The sequence below is a fragment of the Atractosteus spatula genome, chromosome 20 (assembly GCF_055471065.1).
Source record: "Atractosteus spatula isolate fAtrSpa1 chromosome 20, fAtrSpa1.hap1, whole genome shotgun sequence".
Classification (NCBI taxonomy): domain Eukaryota; kingdom Metazoa; phylum Chordata; class Actinopteri; order Semionotiformes; family Lepisosteidae; genus Atractosteus; species Atractosteus spatula.
This window is the reverse complement of record NC_142725.1, coordinates 18,392,934-18,407,509: the sequence shown is the minus strand read 5'-3', so window position 1 is coordinate 18,407,509 and position 14,576 is coordinate 18,392,934. Positions and strand designations below refer to the sequence as shown.

The 14,576-nt window shown below is 58.7% G+C and overlaps 1 protein-coding gene across 1 annotated transcript in view; it reads right to left on the bottom strand.

The window, feature by feature from the left end:
• The window catches only part of LOC148817739 (msx2-interacting protein-like), a 30,106-nt gene extending 15,997 nt beyond the window's left edge, over nucleotides 1-14,109 (bottom strand). The window contains 3 exon segments of the mRNA XM_088938244.1: nucleotides 3,398-3,979; nucleotides 9,778-10,098; nucleotides 13,889-14,109. Coding sequence (XP_088794370.1) covers nucleotides 3,398-3,979; nucleotides 9,778-10,098; nucleotides 13,889-13,971 — 986 coding nt within the window. The 5' untranslated portion in view covers nucleotides 13,972-14,109.
• Nucleotides 14,110-14,576: the final 467 nt, after the last annotated feature.

Below are 14,576 nucleotides of genomic sequence, written 5' to 3'. Positions count from 1 at the left end.
TCCCAGCTCTCACCCTCGGCGCAGGGGGAATCAGATCGGCGGGCTCGTCTCTGGCTGCACGAGACAGGCTCTGCCCTCCACCCCATACTGGCATTCGCTCTGGGGGCGCGACGTGCTGTTCCAGGATGACTGTCCCTGCTCTGGGCGTGGAAGTGCTGAATATCTGCCCTGTTCCTGAAATACAGGCTGTTCTAGTTTCAGGAGGAGTGAACACTGGATTCCTGCTGTTCCTGTACAGGGTGCCATCAGACTGGTCTTCCTCCTCTCTCCAGGAAGAACACACACGCGCACGCACACACGTGCACGCAATCCAGGACAGGGAAGTGCCAGCCCACTGCTCTGACAAACACGTCTGGGTCAGACTCACTGGCAGGCAGTTCTACTCCCAGGCGCGTTTACAGAGCTTTTTACCTGGGGGGCTGGCAGGGTCGCTGGTGAAGGAGGTAAGCGATTCTGTGGCATCACACCGCAGGCACCCCCGCCCCCGCAACAGGAAGTGCTGCTGCCGAGAGCCCAGCCTGTGAGAGTGGGAAGGCAGCCAGCAGCAGCCAGAAAATTCCAGTTCAGACCAGATCACACAGAGGGGGGGTGGGGGGTGGTCGCAGAGCCCTGCTGCTCGACTGCTTCTCTCTGGACACGACACGCGCTCGCTCGCTCGCCGCAGCAGCAATTCCTCTCAGCGCTGCCCTGCCCGGGAGCTCAGGCCCGGCTGCCTCAGAACAGCACACGGACGCGGCACCCTGACCCAGCGAGATCGCTCGGCCCGACTCAGCCGGGCCTCACAAACGGGTTCTCACAGCACCAGCAACTCCATCCTCGCGATGACATCACTGTGAGAGACTGAGCCGCCCGCGACACCCTACAGCTCTTCACTGCACCCCGAGGACTAATCACATCTGCTTTCCTTTAGCAATAATAATAATGATAATAATAATAATAATAATAATAATTGCTTACACTTATATAGCGCTTTTCTGGACACTCCACTCAAAGCGCTTTACAGGTAATGGGGATCCCCTCCACCACCAGTGTGCAGCCCCACCTGGACGATGCGACGGCAGCCATAGTGCACCAGTACCCTCACCACACATGATTGGTAAGGGCCAATGGGAAATTTGGCCAGGACGCCAGGGTTACACCCCTACTCTTCTCGAGAGACGCCCTGGGATTTTTAATGACCACAGAGAGTCGGGACCTCGGTTTTACGTCTCCTCCGAAGGACAGCGCCTGTTTACAGTATAGTGTCCCCGTCACTATACTGGGGCATAAGGACCCACATGGACCTTTAGCAATAATTACATTTTCATGGAGTTGCCTGTAGCTGCCCATGTCGTTTTGGAGGCAGGTGGGGTCCCTAGGGCAGAAACATTCGGCACCTTGACTCAGCAGGATCTCCAGTGTCCTGTGAGAGCTGGGCTCCAGTAACGGAGATGTGGCTCAAACTCACGCACACACCCACCCTAGCAGGACAGGAGAGTGACCGAGAACTGGCAGAAGCCCATCCTGCCCCCTGTCCACACCGAACAGAGCTGGGCAAAATACAGGCATGTGTGCGTCAATATCGTGCCTGTGTTTATTTGTACAGTTGTACAAATTGTGCAGTTCAAGTTTATATTTTCCTGCTCACTATAATTTTCAGTATTGTTTTACAGTGAAAAACCTTGAGATTTATAACATGACTGTAATGTTCACGGGTGAGGGGAGGGGTGGCAGCTTCAGAGCCCTCTGCTGGAGGTAGGACTCTGAACTGATCTGAAAAAGTGTGGTTCCAGTACCACTTGCAGAAAAAAAACAAACACTGAAGCTCCAGTAAATAATGGCACTGAACTCCTGTAGTCCGTCATCAGCCTGGGGTCATAACACAGCAGTCGAACTGACACACTGCTCCCTTGCAGGGCGAAATGACTGCAGCGTTCGCACACTCACACTGCTCCCTTGCAGGGCGAGATCACTGCAGCGTTCGCACAATCACGCACACTCACACTGCTAACGCGCAGGGCGAGATCACCGCAGCGCTCGCACACTCACACTGCTCCCTCGCAGGGCGAGATCACCACAGCGTTCGCACAATCACACTGCTACCTTGCAGGGCAAGATCACAGCAGCGCTCGCACACTCAGGCACATGCGTACTCCTCCATCGTAGGGTGAGATCATCACAGTGCTCAGAAGACACCAGAGAACACATCTTTATTTAGTCTAAGTGCGGTTTTATGCTCACAAACTAATTACAGCGGATTAAGAAAAGCACCCCTGTGAACAGAGCAATCAAGGTCAGCAAAGCCTGACTCAACACTCCTGGCTGCAGACTGACGGCCCAGGTGGCCAGATGGACAGAATGATGGATGGGAGGGACAGATGAGCAGACAGGTTTGGAAATCTGATGCCTGGAACTGCACTTACATATCAACATGAATTACAGGCTAAATTCAAACCTACAGCAACTTGCTGCAGTCAAGGGAGATTCCAGTCTCCAACGAGAAAGGAAGTAAAGCGTTCTGGAAAACAGCCTTGAGGAGGAGGTCTTTAAAATTCTTCCTTAAAACTCTGCAGACAACGGCGCAGACTGCGATCGAGACAGCAGGTGGCTCCGTGACAGCGAGACTCTGCTCAGACTGGACCACGCCGGGCCGCGGTGCGGGCCTGGACCTTACAGCCGAAGGGAAGAGTACGACACCCTGCAGATCCCTTCCTGCGATCGTGTCTCTGCAGCCAGAGCGCAGCTGGTTTAAAAGCCCGTCAGACACGCAGGAGAGGAGGCCGACGAGCTCTGAAGTAACAGGAGCGCGTGTGCAGACTGCCCTAGTTTCCCAGACTGGTCTCTGCCATACATCAGAGACTCATTACATCCAGGATCTTATTCCTCTTCAGCCATTAAACTACTCAGTGCTCAGTGACCCTTTACAAGCGATTCTCACATTCCTGCTGAGCGGACTGAGCGCTGGACTCCAGCACAGCAACGCAGGAGAAACCGCTGAAGTCAAACCAAACGCCATTTCAGGATGCGACCAGCTGCAAACAGGGTGAATAATTCATCAAGCCTGCTTCACACATTCTTCGCTATTTCCTTCTCGAAGTACAGCGGCTCTTGTCCGCCTGTCCCCACAGCAGTGGGAATCACCCCAGCAGAACAAAACAACGGGGCACCAGCAGGGCCCGGGTTTGAAGGAGGCTAAGTATTTATCAAGACTACGGTACGACACCAGCCTGGAGCACCTGCTGCAGAAAGTGAGAGGACCCCCCTCCCTCTGGGATTCAGTCCCACAACCTGCTGCAGAAAGTGAGAGGACCCCCCTCCCTCTGGGATTCAGTCCCACAACCTGCTGCAGTGTTTCCCTGCTAAGGCTGGTGGGCCTGCGGGGCCGCGGGAGGACAGCGTGCGCGGGAGCGCCCCCTACCTGTCACTGCTGGTGCTGCTGCTGCTGCTGACCGAGTCCGAGCTGGAGGAGCGGCTGTGGGAGCCGGAGCCGCTGGGGGAGCGCGGGGGGCGGGCGGCCTGGCTGGCCAGCCGCTGGGGCGAGGGGTTGCGCGACTGCGAGGAGTGGGGCGACCGGCTGCGGCTGTGGTGGTAGCCCCGGTCGCCGCGCCGGCCCCGGCCCTCGCGGCCCAGCTCGTCGCGGTACAGGTCGCGGTGCACCACGCTGGACAGGGCGAAGGGCTCGCGCCCGCGGGGCTCGTACCGCGGCTCCGCCGCCTCGAAGCGGCTGGGGCTCCGGCTCCGGGAGCCGTAGTACCCCACCCCGCCCGAGCCCCCGCCGGCACCGCTGCCCCCTCCACCACCGCCGGCCCCCCCAGAGCCCCCGCCCCCCCCGCTGCCCGAGCTGGAGCCGCCGCCCCCTCCGCCGTGCGGCAGCGCCCGGTCCCGGGGGTCGCGGTAGTAGTCGGCGTCGTAGTGCCGCGCCCGCTCGAAGCCCGCGGCGCCGCGCTCGTGGTGTCCGTAGGCACTGTGGTCGTAGGCGCGCTCCCTCGTGTCGGAGGCCCTGAGGAAGAGGAGAGAGAGCAAGAGCGGTGAGAGTTCGCTCCCCGCGGAGAGACACTGCAGGATACCCCAGTACGGCCCCGAGTCAAGACAACCCCCCCACACACACACACACCCCAGTACGGCCCCGAGTCAAGACAACCCCTCCACACACACACACCCCAGTACGGCCCCGAGTCAAGACAACCCCCACACACTACAAACACACCCCCCAGTACAGCCCCGAGTCAAGACAACCCCCCCCCACACACACACACCCCAGTACAGCCCCGAGTCAAGACAACCCCCCCACACACACACACACCCCAGTACAGCCCGAGTCAAGACAACCCCTCCACACACACACCCCAGTACAGCCCCGAGTCAAGACAACCCCCCCCCCAGTACAGCCCCGAGTCAAGACAACCCCCCCACACACACACACACCCCAGTACAGCCCCGAGTCAAGACAACCCCCCCACACACACACCCCAGTACAGCCCCGAGTCAAGACAACCCCCCCACACACACACCCCAGTACAGCCCCGAGTCACAACAACCCCCCCCCCAGTACAGCCCCGAGTCAAGACAACCCCCCCCCACACACACACACCCCAGTACAGCCCCGAGTCAAGACAACCCCCCCCCACACACACACACACACCCACCCCAGTACAGCCCCGAGTCACAACAACCCCCACACACACACACACCCCAGTACAGCCCCGAGTCAAGACAACCCCCCCACACACACACACACCCCAGTACAGCCCCGAGTCAAGACAACCCCCACACACACACACCCCAGTACAGCCCCGAGTCATGACAACCCCCACACACACACCCCAGTACAGCCCCGAGTCAAGACAACCCCCCCCCCAGTACAGCCCCGAGTCAAGACAACCCCCACACACACACACCAGTACAGCCCCGAGTCACGACAACCCCCCCCCACACACACACCCCAGTACAGCCCCGAGTCAAGACAACCCCCACACACTACAAACACACCCCCCAGTACAGCCCCGAGTCAAGACAACCCCCACACACTACACACACACCCCAGTACAGCCCCGAGTCAAGACAACCCCCACACACACACACCCCCGAGTACAGCCCCGAGTCAAGACAACCCCCACACACACACACCCCCCAGTACAGCCCCGCGTCAAGACATCCCCCACACACTACACACACACCCCCCAGTACAGCCCCGAGTCAAGACAACCCCCACACACTACACACACACCCCCCAGTACAGCCCCGAGTCAAGACAACCCCCACACACACACACCCCCCAGTACAGCCCCGAGTCAAGACAACCCCCCCACACCCCCCCCAGTACAGCCCCGAGTCAAGACAACCCCCCCACACCCCCCCCAGTACAGCCCGGAGTCACGATAACCCCCCACACACACACCTCCCAGTACAGCCCTGAGTCACGACAACCCCCCCCACACACACACACACACACACACCCCAGTACAGCCCAGAGTCACAACAACCCCCCCCACACACACACACACACACCCCAGTACAGCCCCGAGTCACGACAACCCCCCACACACACACCCCAGTACAACCCTGAGTCACAACAAACCACACACACACACTAGAGAGCACAGAAACAGAGAACTCAAGAGCCTAAGAAACACTGGAGCCAGGTGATGACTGACGGAAGACCAGCTCTCGCCCCTGTGAACCCCAGGCTCTCTCCTCCCTCTTCAGGAAGAATGTGAGACTGACATGCAGCTTCTTTCGATCCACTAAACCCATTTCCTTCCTCACAAATCCTTCTTATTTAGGAACACAGACTCTCCCTCCTGTGCTTGGCACCCTTCTCTCCTCCAAAAATGTTCCAAATTCTCTGATGCCAATCGTTTTGTTTGTCCGCATTTCACTTGTAATCGGTTTGCAAGCCCCCTGTTAAGGCCAGAAGCTGGCCTAAAGCTAGCGGGGAGCCAGTGCAGGGGGGCTGACGCAGGAGTGACGTGTACACTCCTGTGTGTGTGGTGGAGAGGACAATTTTGAGCAGCAGTCCCAGAGGGCAGGTCCTGCTGGCGTGAGTGGTCCCGGCCCGTCCAGCCAGGTGGACAGGACGAGCTGCGACGGGCTGAGCAGGCCACATCTGGGCAGACTGGCCCCACCTGGCAGAGGGCATGAGCGCTCGCTCCCTCAGCTGTGGGCGACAGGCGAGACGAGCAACGCCACAGTCACCAAGGGACTTATCTCAGAATATCATTTTCTCTAGCCAGACTCCGGTGAAGAGCTCCAGTTCAAACTGGGCTCTTCTCTGCCATAGACTCCGCACTGGGGGTGGAACAGGCCTGCACTGCAGCTTCACCCTTGACCCTGGTCTCTGTGACCCCGAGTTCATCACCCAAACACACCTTCTCAATCTGAACCCTCAGTGGCATTAAATCCAAGATTTCAATCAAACGAAAACCAGCACCAAGGTGACGCTCCCTTCACCCCCCTGCTGCGGTTAACCAGGGGACGGGCAGAGCGAGGCCGGAGGGAAATGGGTTTAGTGCTCTTGCAGGAATACAGGTCCATCAGGGGCACGAGTTTCACTGTCAGTCTTTTCTCAAACCCAGGGCACAGGGCGGCAGAGGCGCGACAGGGTGCGAGAGCCAGGCTTCCCCCTCTCCCAGCTGTCCTGCCGGCGCCAGGCTGTCCGCTGCAGATCTGAGCCCAGCAGGAGGCGCTAGGGGAGCCGCAGTCTTTGCAGAGCCAGGATGTGCAAGAACAGGGAGCTCAGCCTCAGGAACTGTCCTGAACTGGGACACGGCTCTTCTCCCTCTTTCACGATGTCGTTACGGCATCACTGCAAAGTGGAAATACACTCTTGCACACCTGTCGGCTCAGACACTGGAGGGCTGCGCACAAGTTCACTGGTGATGCCACCAGAGAGCAGCACTTGCACACAGTGTCAGCTCTGACCCTGCACCGCAGAGCTGTCAGAATCGTCAGCTTGCCTGACGTGTCGGCAGTCTCTCTCCAAGATCTTACTTCACTGGAGACGCTGTGGCACCCCCCAGTGGCAAAAGCTGTGAACACCAAGTAGGTGTTCAAAAAACACTGACAGACACGTCAATGTATGGGGCAATTTCAAGTCATCCCACACACACTGCTTAGCAAGTGAGTGTGAAGGTATGCGATACAGGGCAGTGACCCTGAGCTATGAGTAGAGAAAAGCTCATTCGAGTCTTTTCTAGACTGCGGCAGACCATACTCTTAATGCAACACGGCAGAAGAAAAGCAGAGGATGACTCTGCTAAAGCCTGGGCTCCTCTTGCGCCTCTGCTGAGTCTTTCTGACTGAGCTCTGAGCAGACCTCAGGCCCCCGAGCCCCTCTCGAACCTCCAGCCGCCTCACACTGTCCCACAGCCATCCTCCTGTGACAAACTGGGCATGTTCCAGCGTTCTCGAATGCCGTAAGACAAACACGAGGCTGCTAGTATAAACAAATGCATGTTGATTTTATGCTTTATTTACTACTTGATTTCACTGCAGCATGCTCTGTGCACTGTACTTTACTGAGCTGCACCGAGCTGAACGCAACCTCACTGAAGAGCAGGAACACAGGAACCTGAATTTCTCAGCACTTTACTGATCTGCACCAACTGTTATGGTTCTTTATTGCACCGTGCAGCACCGTGATCCAGTAATGGACGGCATTATTACTGCACTGTGTTGCAATGTACCTTAGTACGCATCATTACTGCACCGTACTGTGTTCCAATGTGCACTAGTGCACAGCTTTATAACTGCACTGCATTGTGCTGCAATGTACACAAGTGGACGGATTTAGTACTGCACTGCACTGTTTTGCAATGTACACAAGTGCACAGCATTATTACTGCACCGCACTGTGTTCCAATGTGCACTAGAGCACAGCATTATTACTGCACCGTGCTCCAATGTGCACTAGCGCACGGCATTATTACTGCACCGTGCTCCAATGTGCACTAGCGCACGGCATTATTACTGCACCGTGCTCCAATGTGCACGGCTTTATTACTGCACTGTTCTGTCCTGCAGTTTCTTCAGGAGGTCTCTTGCTCTGCGCCTGGACTACAGCCTCGCAGGGCTAGCCACGGTGCTGGGCTAACGCACCGGCCGGCCCGTTTGGACCTGGCGTCAGAGAGGGAGCGTGTGAAGCGAGGAGAGGCTGAGGAGCGGCCCGGACGCCCACAAACCCGAGGGGGCACAAGTGAGAGAGAGAGAGAGGAGGAGAGAGACAGGGAGGGAGGAAGGACGCGCGACAGCAAACAGCAAACAGAAGCCAGAGACGCGGAGACTGAACAGGAGTCTACAGGCCGACACTGCGGCCGGCGCTACGAGCTACTGGAGTTAGTGGAAAGGAGACAGGGGTTCGACTGGGGTTAGAGAGAGAAGGGCTAAAATACACAGGGCAGGACATACCAACCTGTTCAGACTGCAGTAACCCGACCTACAATCCCACTTAAAACTCTAGGGAGACAATTTTGTGAGCAAAAAGAAAAAAATATTCTGTAAAAAAAAAGATGGCAAAAAATGAAAAATGGGACAAAAATGGAGACAGCAGTGACAGTAATCCGCTTTCGGACAGGGTAGGGAATAATCCGGATCGCAACCTCCTGATCTTTCGCAGCCCACAAGGCAGGAAAAACTGAAAAAAATTCGCCGGTCCTGAGGGAAAAAAAAAGATGGAAAAGCCACACATCGGCGAGGACCTCCGGCACAACGTCACTGGGGAGCCAAAAACCGAAAAGAGCAAAGATACATCCACCGTCCACCCGTCTTCCTGCGGCCGTCCCCCGGCCCGTCTTCCCGTCTTCACCGCGCCTCCGCCCGGCGTGCCAGCGTGCCCTCGCACCCGAGCACCGCCGGAGCAACAGAAAAGCACCCATAATCCAAGAACGTCTTCGCGCCGGTCGGACACACGCGCCATACTCCTTACAATCCAGAGACAGGTCCGGTCCCTTACTCCCACACCGCTCCGGAGCTCATACATCCGCCCCACAGACCGGAGGCCAGGTTCTCCCAGGGCGTGTAATCCAGCACAATCCCAGAGAATCCCAGTACATCCCAGAAGGAGGAGAGGCCGGCCTGAGCCGTACCGCCCCCGCGGGCCGCTTGTACAATCCAGGGAAGAGGAGCGCGGCAGGTCTTCGGCTTTAGGGTCGAGCGGCTCACTGTGCTCCTCCGTCTTCACTCAGCGCGAGCTGCAATACCCTAAACCAGATAATCCCACAGAAAACGACCCAAACCCGCCGCCACATTCCTGCAATCCACCCGCTTTTCCGTATATCCAAGGGGAATATTCCTGGGAATATCCACAATACTCCAGGCTCCGATCAATCAGACTGTTGGCAACAGCAAGATGTGTAACTGTGACGCAGGAGCGTATAGTAACCCATTTTTTGGTTCAGTGTAATTTTTAAACATTTAAAAAAAAGGTAATTCCACCATGAGCAGATCTGTACTCCCACATCCAGGAAAATTAACTCCGCAGCAGTACAGAATCTTCCCCGTATCCATATCCATGGAGATTATCCAAACCTCGGTATTCCCCGGAAACCTGTTATCCGGATCCCGAGCAGGACCAAGCTCATACAGCAATTCCCAACGACATTCGTGTGAGCGTCCGAACTGCTTTACGCGTCTTTATAAAAATGGATATTTCGGAAAAAGACTTTCACCGCGACGATATCCATCTGGGGGGATCCCTAGAGAGGTCGGTCTGCTTGCTTTAAACCACACACAAAAATCAATCAACAAACCAAACAGCACTGAAAACGCGTCACCCTGGCTTACAGAAACCGATCCACTTACCCTTCCAGTCTGCGCTCATAGCGTCCCTCTCTGCTGTGGAGAGACGTGGGGGGCCCGTACACCGGACCCCCCGCCCCCCCTCTGAACCCCGAGACGTCGCGGCCGCGGGAGCCTATGGACAGAGTATCGTCCAGCCCCCGTGCGGCGCTGGGAATGGTCCCCGGCTCATTGTAATCGGTCCGCAGGTCACGGTCGCCCATTTTGTTGACGGAGTTGTGCGCCTTCTGGGCGCTTTTAATGTCCACAAAATCCACAAAGGCCGCCACACCACCCTCGGAGCCGCGCTTGGGCAGGATCTTGACACTCTCCACGCGGCCATACCTGCAGGAGGGGAGAGAGGACAGCACAGGGTCAGGGGCACAGAGCGCCTACACACCCCCACCCGCCTCCCCGCTGCACCCCCCCACAGCTTTCAGAAGAGGAGAGAGGCAGGCAGCACAGCACCCCGAAAACTCCACTGCTCTTGGGGCTCCAGCGAGGAGGTTCAGGAGCTGGAAAGGTGCCAAAAGGAGCACCGTTTCCTGGCCTGCGCCTCCCAGGTCAAGCCTGGGCACAGCGGTGCGGTCCGGTCCGCCCCGCGTCTCAGCAGCCGCGGAACGCCGGCAAACAGAGCTCTGGTGAAGGCCGGAGCGAGGCGCCCCCCTCCCCGCACGAGGCCCGGGAAGAACTGCATTCCCACCAGACACGGCCGCCTCAGCGAAAACAACAGTTCTGCGCATCTTTCTTGTGTGGGAGAGAAGATCACACACGTGACAAAAACCTTCATCTTTCAAAGACACAAAACCTGTCAGCATAAAAAAAAACACCAACTACCTCTGTACGCCGGGCCTGAAGCCGCTGGCGGCGCCAGATGTGCTCCAGCTGCTGAGGACGACTGCCGCACGGACCCTGCCCCAGAGCCCCAGCACGGACCACCCCTGAGGAGGTCTCACTGCCGACTCGGAGGGGCCCTGCGGGACCGGGGCTGGCCGGCCAAGTGCCCGACTGCAGGAAGGGTCAGTATTTTGGCAAAGGCAGAATGGAAAGCTCACACAGCAGAGGCCGGCACTGCAGCCCGGCACACGAGCACCAGGCACTCCTCTCCCACTCCAAACCACAATCAGACGTCAAATCTCACCGCACCCTCGAGCGCGCTGGGAGGGGAGGCACCGCCGCAGGTAAACTGGCACACCTGCCGGAGGGGCTGAGGGGCAAACGCGCACCGCGCCCGGGGTCGAGCTGGAGGATGGCGAAGACGCAGACCAGAGCCCCTCCCGTCTCCGGGAGCACGCCGCTCCCTCCCCTGTGTCCGCCAGGGAGAGAGGGATCCACGTCCGCAGACACAGGCCTGCAGCATCGATACCCGTCCGGTTTCTACTGACCCCCCACTGGCTACACGGGCCTGCCGGGGCTGATCTGGGTCGCTGCAATGAGCACAGCCAGGGCCTCCTCCTCCTCCTCCTCCGCTGACCGAACAGACAGTCGCCCTGCGCTTCAGGGCCGGGGAGAGAGGCCACCAGCTTCAGGACACACTACTGCCCACCACACTGCAGTACTGACCACCAGCTTCAGGACACACTACTGCCCACCACACTGCAGTACTGACCACCAGCTTCAGGACACACTACTGACCACCACACTGCATCACTGCCCACCAGCTTCAGGACACAGTACTGACCACCACACTGCAGTACTGCCCACCAGCTTCAGGACACACTACTGACCACCACACTGCAGTACTGACCACCAGCTTCAGGACACACTACTGACCACCACACTGCATCACTGCCCACCAGCTTCAGGACACAGTACTGACCACCACACTGCATCACTGACCACCAGCTTCAGGACACACTACTGACCACCACACTGCATCACTGCCCACCAGCTTCAGGACACAGTACTGACCACCACACTGCAGTACTGCCCACCAGCTTCAGGACACACTACATCACTGCCCACCAGCTTCAGGACACAGTACTGACCACCACACTGCAGTACTGACCACCAGCTTCAGGACACAGTACTGACCACTACAATGCAGTACTGACCACCAGCTTCAGGACACAGTACTGACCACCACACTGCAGTACTGACCACCAGCTTCAGGACACACTACTGACCACCACACTGCAGTACTGACCACCAGCTTCAGGACACAGTACTGACCACCACACTGCAGTACTGACCACCAGCTTCAGGACACACTACTGACCACCACACTGCAGTACTGACCACCAGCTTCAGGACACAGTACTGACCACCACACTGCAGTACTGACCACCAGCTTCAGGACACACTACTGACCACCACACTGCAGTACTGACCACCAGCTACAGGACACACTACTGACCACCAGCTACAGGACACACTACTGACCACCACACTGCAGTACTGACCATGGGTTTCAGGACAGCGTGTGAAACGCAGGAGGGCAACAGGGGCAGGGGCAAACCCCACACTGGACACGCGAGGAGCCCAGCTGAGGAAGACTCCGAGGTCAGCCCTGCGCCATCCCTAACCCCTCGCTAAGCAACAGTAACCAGGCAACTGCGCACGAAACCCAACACCACAGCGATTCAGCAAACAGAAGCCGGAGAGGCGGTGGGGCGAACCGGCAGCCCTGGGTCCGAGTGCGTGTATCTGCACACGCGTGTGACCGTGTCTGAATAAACACTGCCACCATCACCGAGCAGCGCTGACCTGGACCCCCCCGCAAGACAAGCGTGCGGTAATGTCACCCCCGTCTCTGCACCCCTTTCTCCCGGGTCACCCCGCCAGCCGGTTCTGTTCCCTTCCCGACCGCTCGCCCGGTACCGCTCTTCTCCTGGGCCCCCCTGCTCGGGCCCAGACGCGATCAGGGTCACCAGTATCAACAGTGCGGGGAAAAGCGCGCCCGGCGTGGGAAAACCCACTCACGCCTCCTCAGACACGCAGGACGTGCGCCTGGCACACGCGAGCCCCCGTGCGGACTGCCCGGCAGGCGGCAGGTTCGGCCAGCCCGGCCCGGCCCGGCCCGGCCCGGCAGGTTCCCACACTCGCGCGTCCCGGACGCCATCTTACAAACCCATTCACGCTGCTTACTCACCGCCCCTCCCCCACGGCCCCACGGCCGCGACCCGCCGCTCTGACAGCCCGTCCACGCGCGGGGCTCCAACACCCGGGACACGGACACGGCGAGCCCCCGGAACCCCAAAGCTGGCTGCTGGGCAACACGCCCCGTCTCCCCACCTGCCCCCGTTATCATCAGCGCTCTGAGCAAGCGCGTCTCCCGGGGTGACCCGGCACTGGAGCAGTACCCAGGGGCTCGGGGTCCCCCCTCCAGCGCCCGCACGCTGCACGTGAACCCCTCGGAACCCCGAACCCGCGGCCGGGGCTCTTCAAACGCATCAACAGGCAGCGCTCCCCCAGACCCAGCGGGGCCCTGGATTCGAGCACCCCAGCGAGGGTCAGACCAGCCGGTCCCCCCGAGCTGAACGGGGGTTCACACGGCGCGCGGTCGCGTCCGCAGCCGAACCCACGGCAGAGCAACCCTCTCGGCTCGCGCGGGCTGGCGGGGTCCGAGCGCGAGGCTCCGCGGCGGCTGCCCAACCGCAGGCTCGCGCGAGAGCGGCAACTGTAGCAGCTCGCGTCCCGCGTGTTCCCCGGCTCACGGCTCGCGCAGGAAAGATACATTTACAACACAGCCTCGAGCTGCCGGGCGCTCGGGCGGCTACACCGCGCGGGACCGCCGCCTCGCGACTACAAAGCGCTCGGGATCCCAGTGCTGCTCTCCTCGCGACCGCAGCCTCTCCGCTCAGACATCATTACCGTCCTCACTGCTCCGCTCCTCCGCCTCCTATCCATCTTCGCAAAAATAGGAAACGAAAAAGTATATACATCCTCAACGACCGCGCGTATGCAATATTCCTTCCACAACATTTCAGGATCTCCGTTTTTTTAAGAAAGAACCCAGCGCAATACAATATTCCCACAAAGAACAGTTTATAATCCACGGGAGGCATTTCTGTTTCTCGCTACTTTTCCGCTGTAATTTCTCACGGCGGCTCCGCCGTTCCCATCCTCGGCGAGCGCAGATACAGGCGGACGGAGTCCATGATGCCGTATGCTGTTCGCCCTGCACGAAACTCACCGTTTGAAATGTTCGATAATTTTCTCCTCTCGCACATTTTCGGGCAAGTTCCCCACCCAGAGGTGCCTGGTTTCCCGGACCATACTGCGTGTTCGTGTCCCCCGATCATACAGATGTGTTTTAAGGGTTTAATCCTCGCCGGTTGGTTGTCCGCGTTGCAAACTGAGCGCCCGGAGATTCCGTCTCGAGCACAGCGCCTCGCTCCGACCCGCTCCCACCATTAGTTCTCGTGCTGTGTGCGTGTGTGATTCTCGGACCAGATGCACGTTCCCGGGCGGCGGGGGAGGGGGGGCGCGCCCTTGTGCCCGCGCATAGGCGCGCTCCCGCCGCCGAGCGCCCTCCTCCTGCTTCCTCTGCTCCCCCGCTCTGTCAGGCCGTCGGCAGTGCGCAGGCGTGGGAGCAGAGCGGGGGGAGGGGCGTCTTGTGTTGTTGTCTCTCGAATGAAATCACTGGCTGCTGTGCGCAGGCGCGGAAGCTGTCTCTGGGAGCGGGTGGGGGAGGGGTGCAGGGCTGGGGTCTGTTTAATACTGTGAAATCTGCCGATGATTATTGCGCAATGTTGTTTTTTTAATGCAGAGGGACGGAATCGACTGTAATCCACACAGCGCAATCAGAAATAACAGATACTTTCCCCCCCCCCGTTATCTTAAATCTTTCAGCTAAATCGCTTGAGTTTAATTTATTCCCG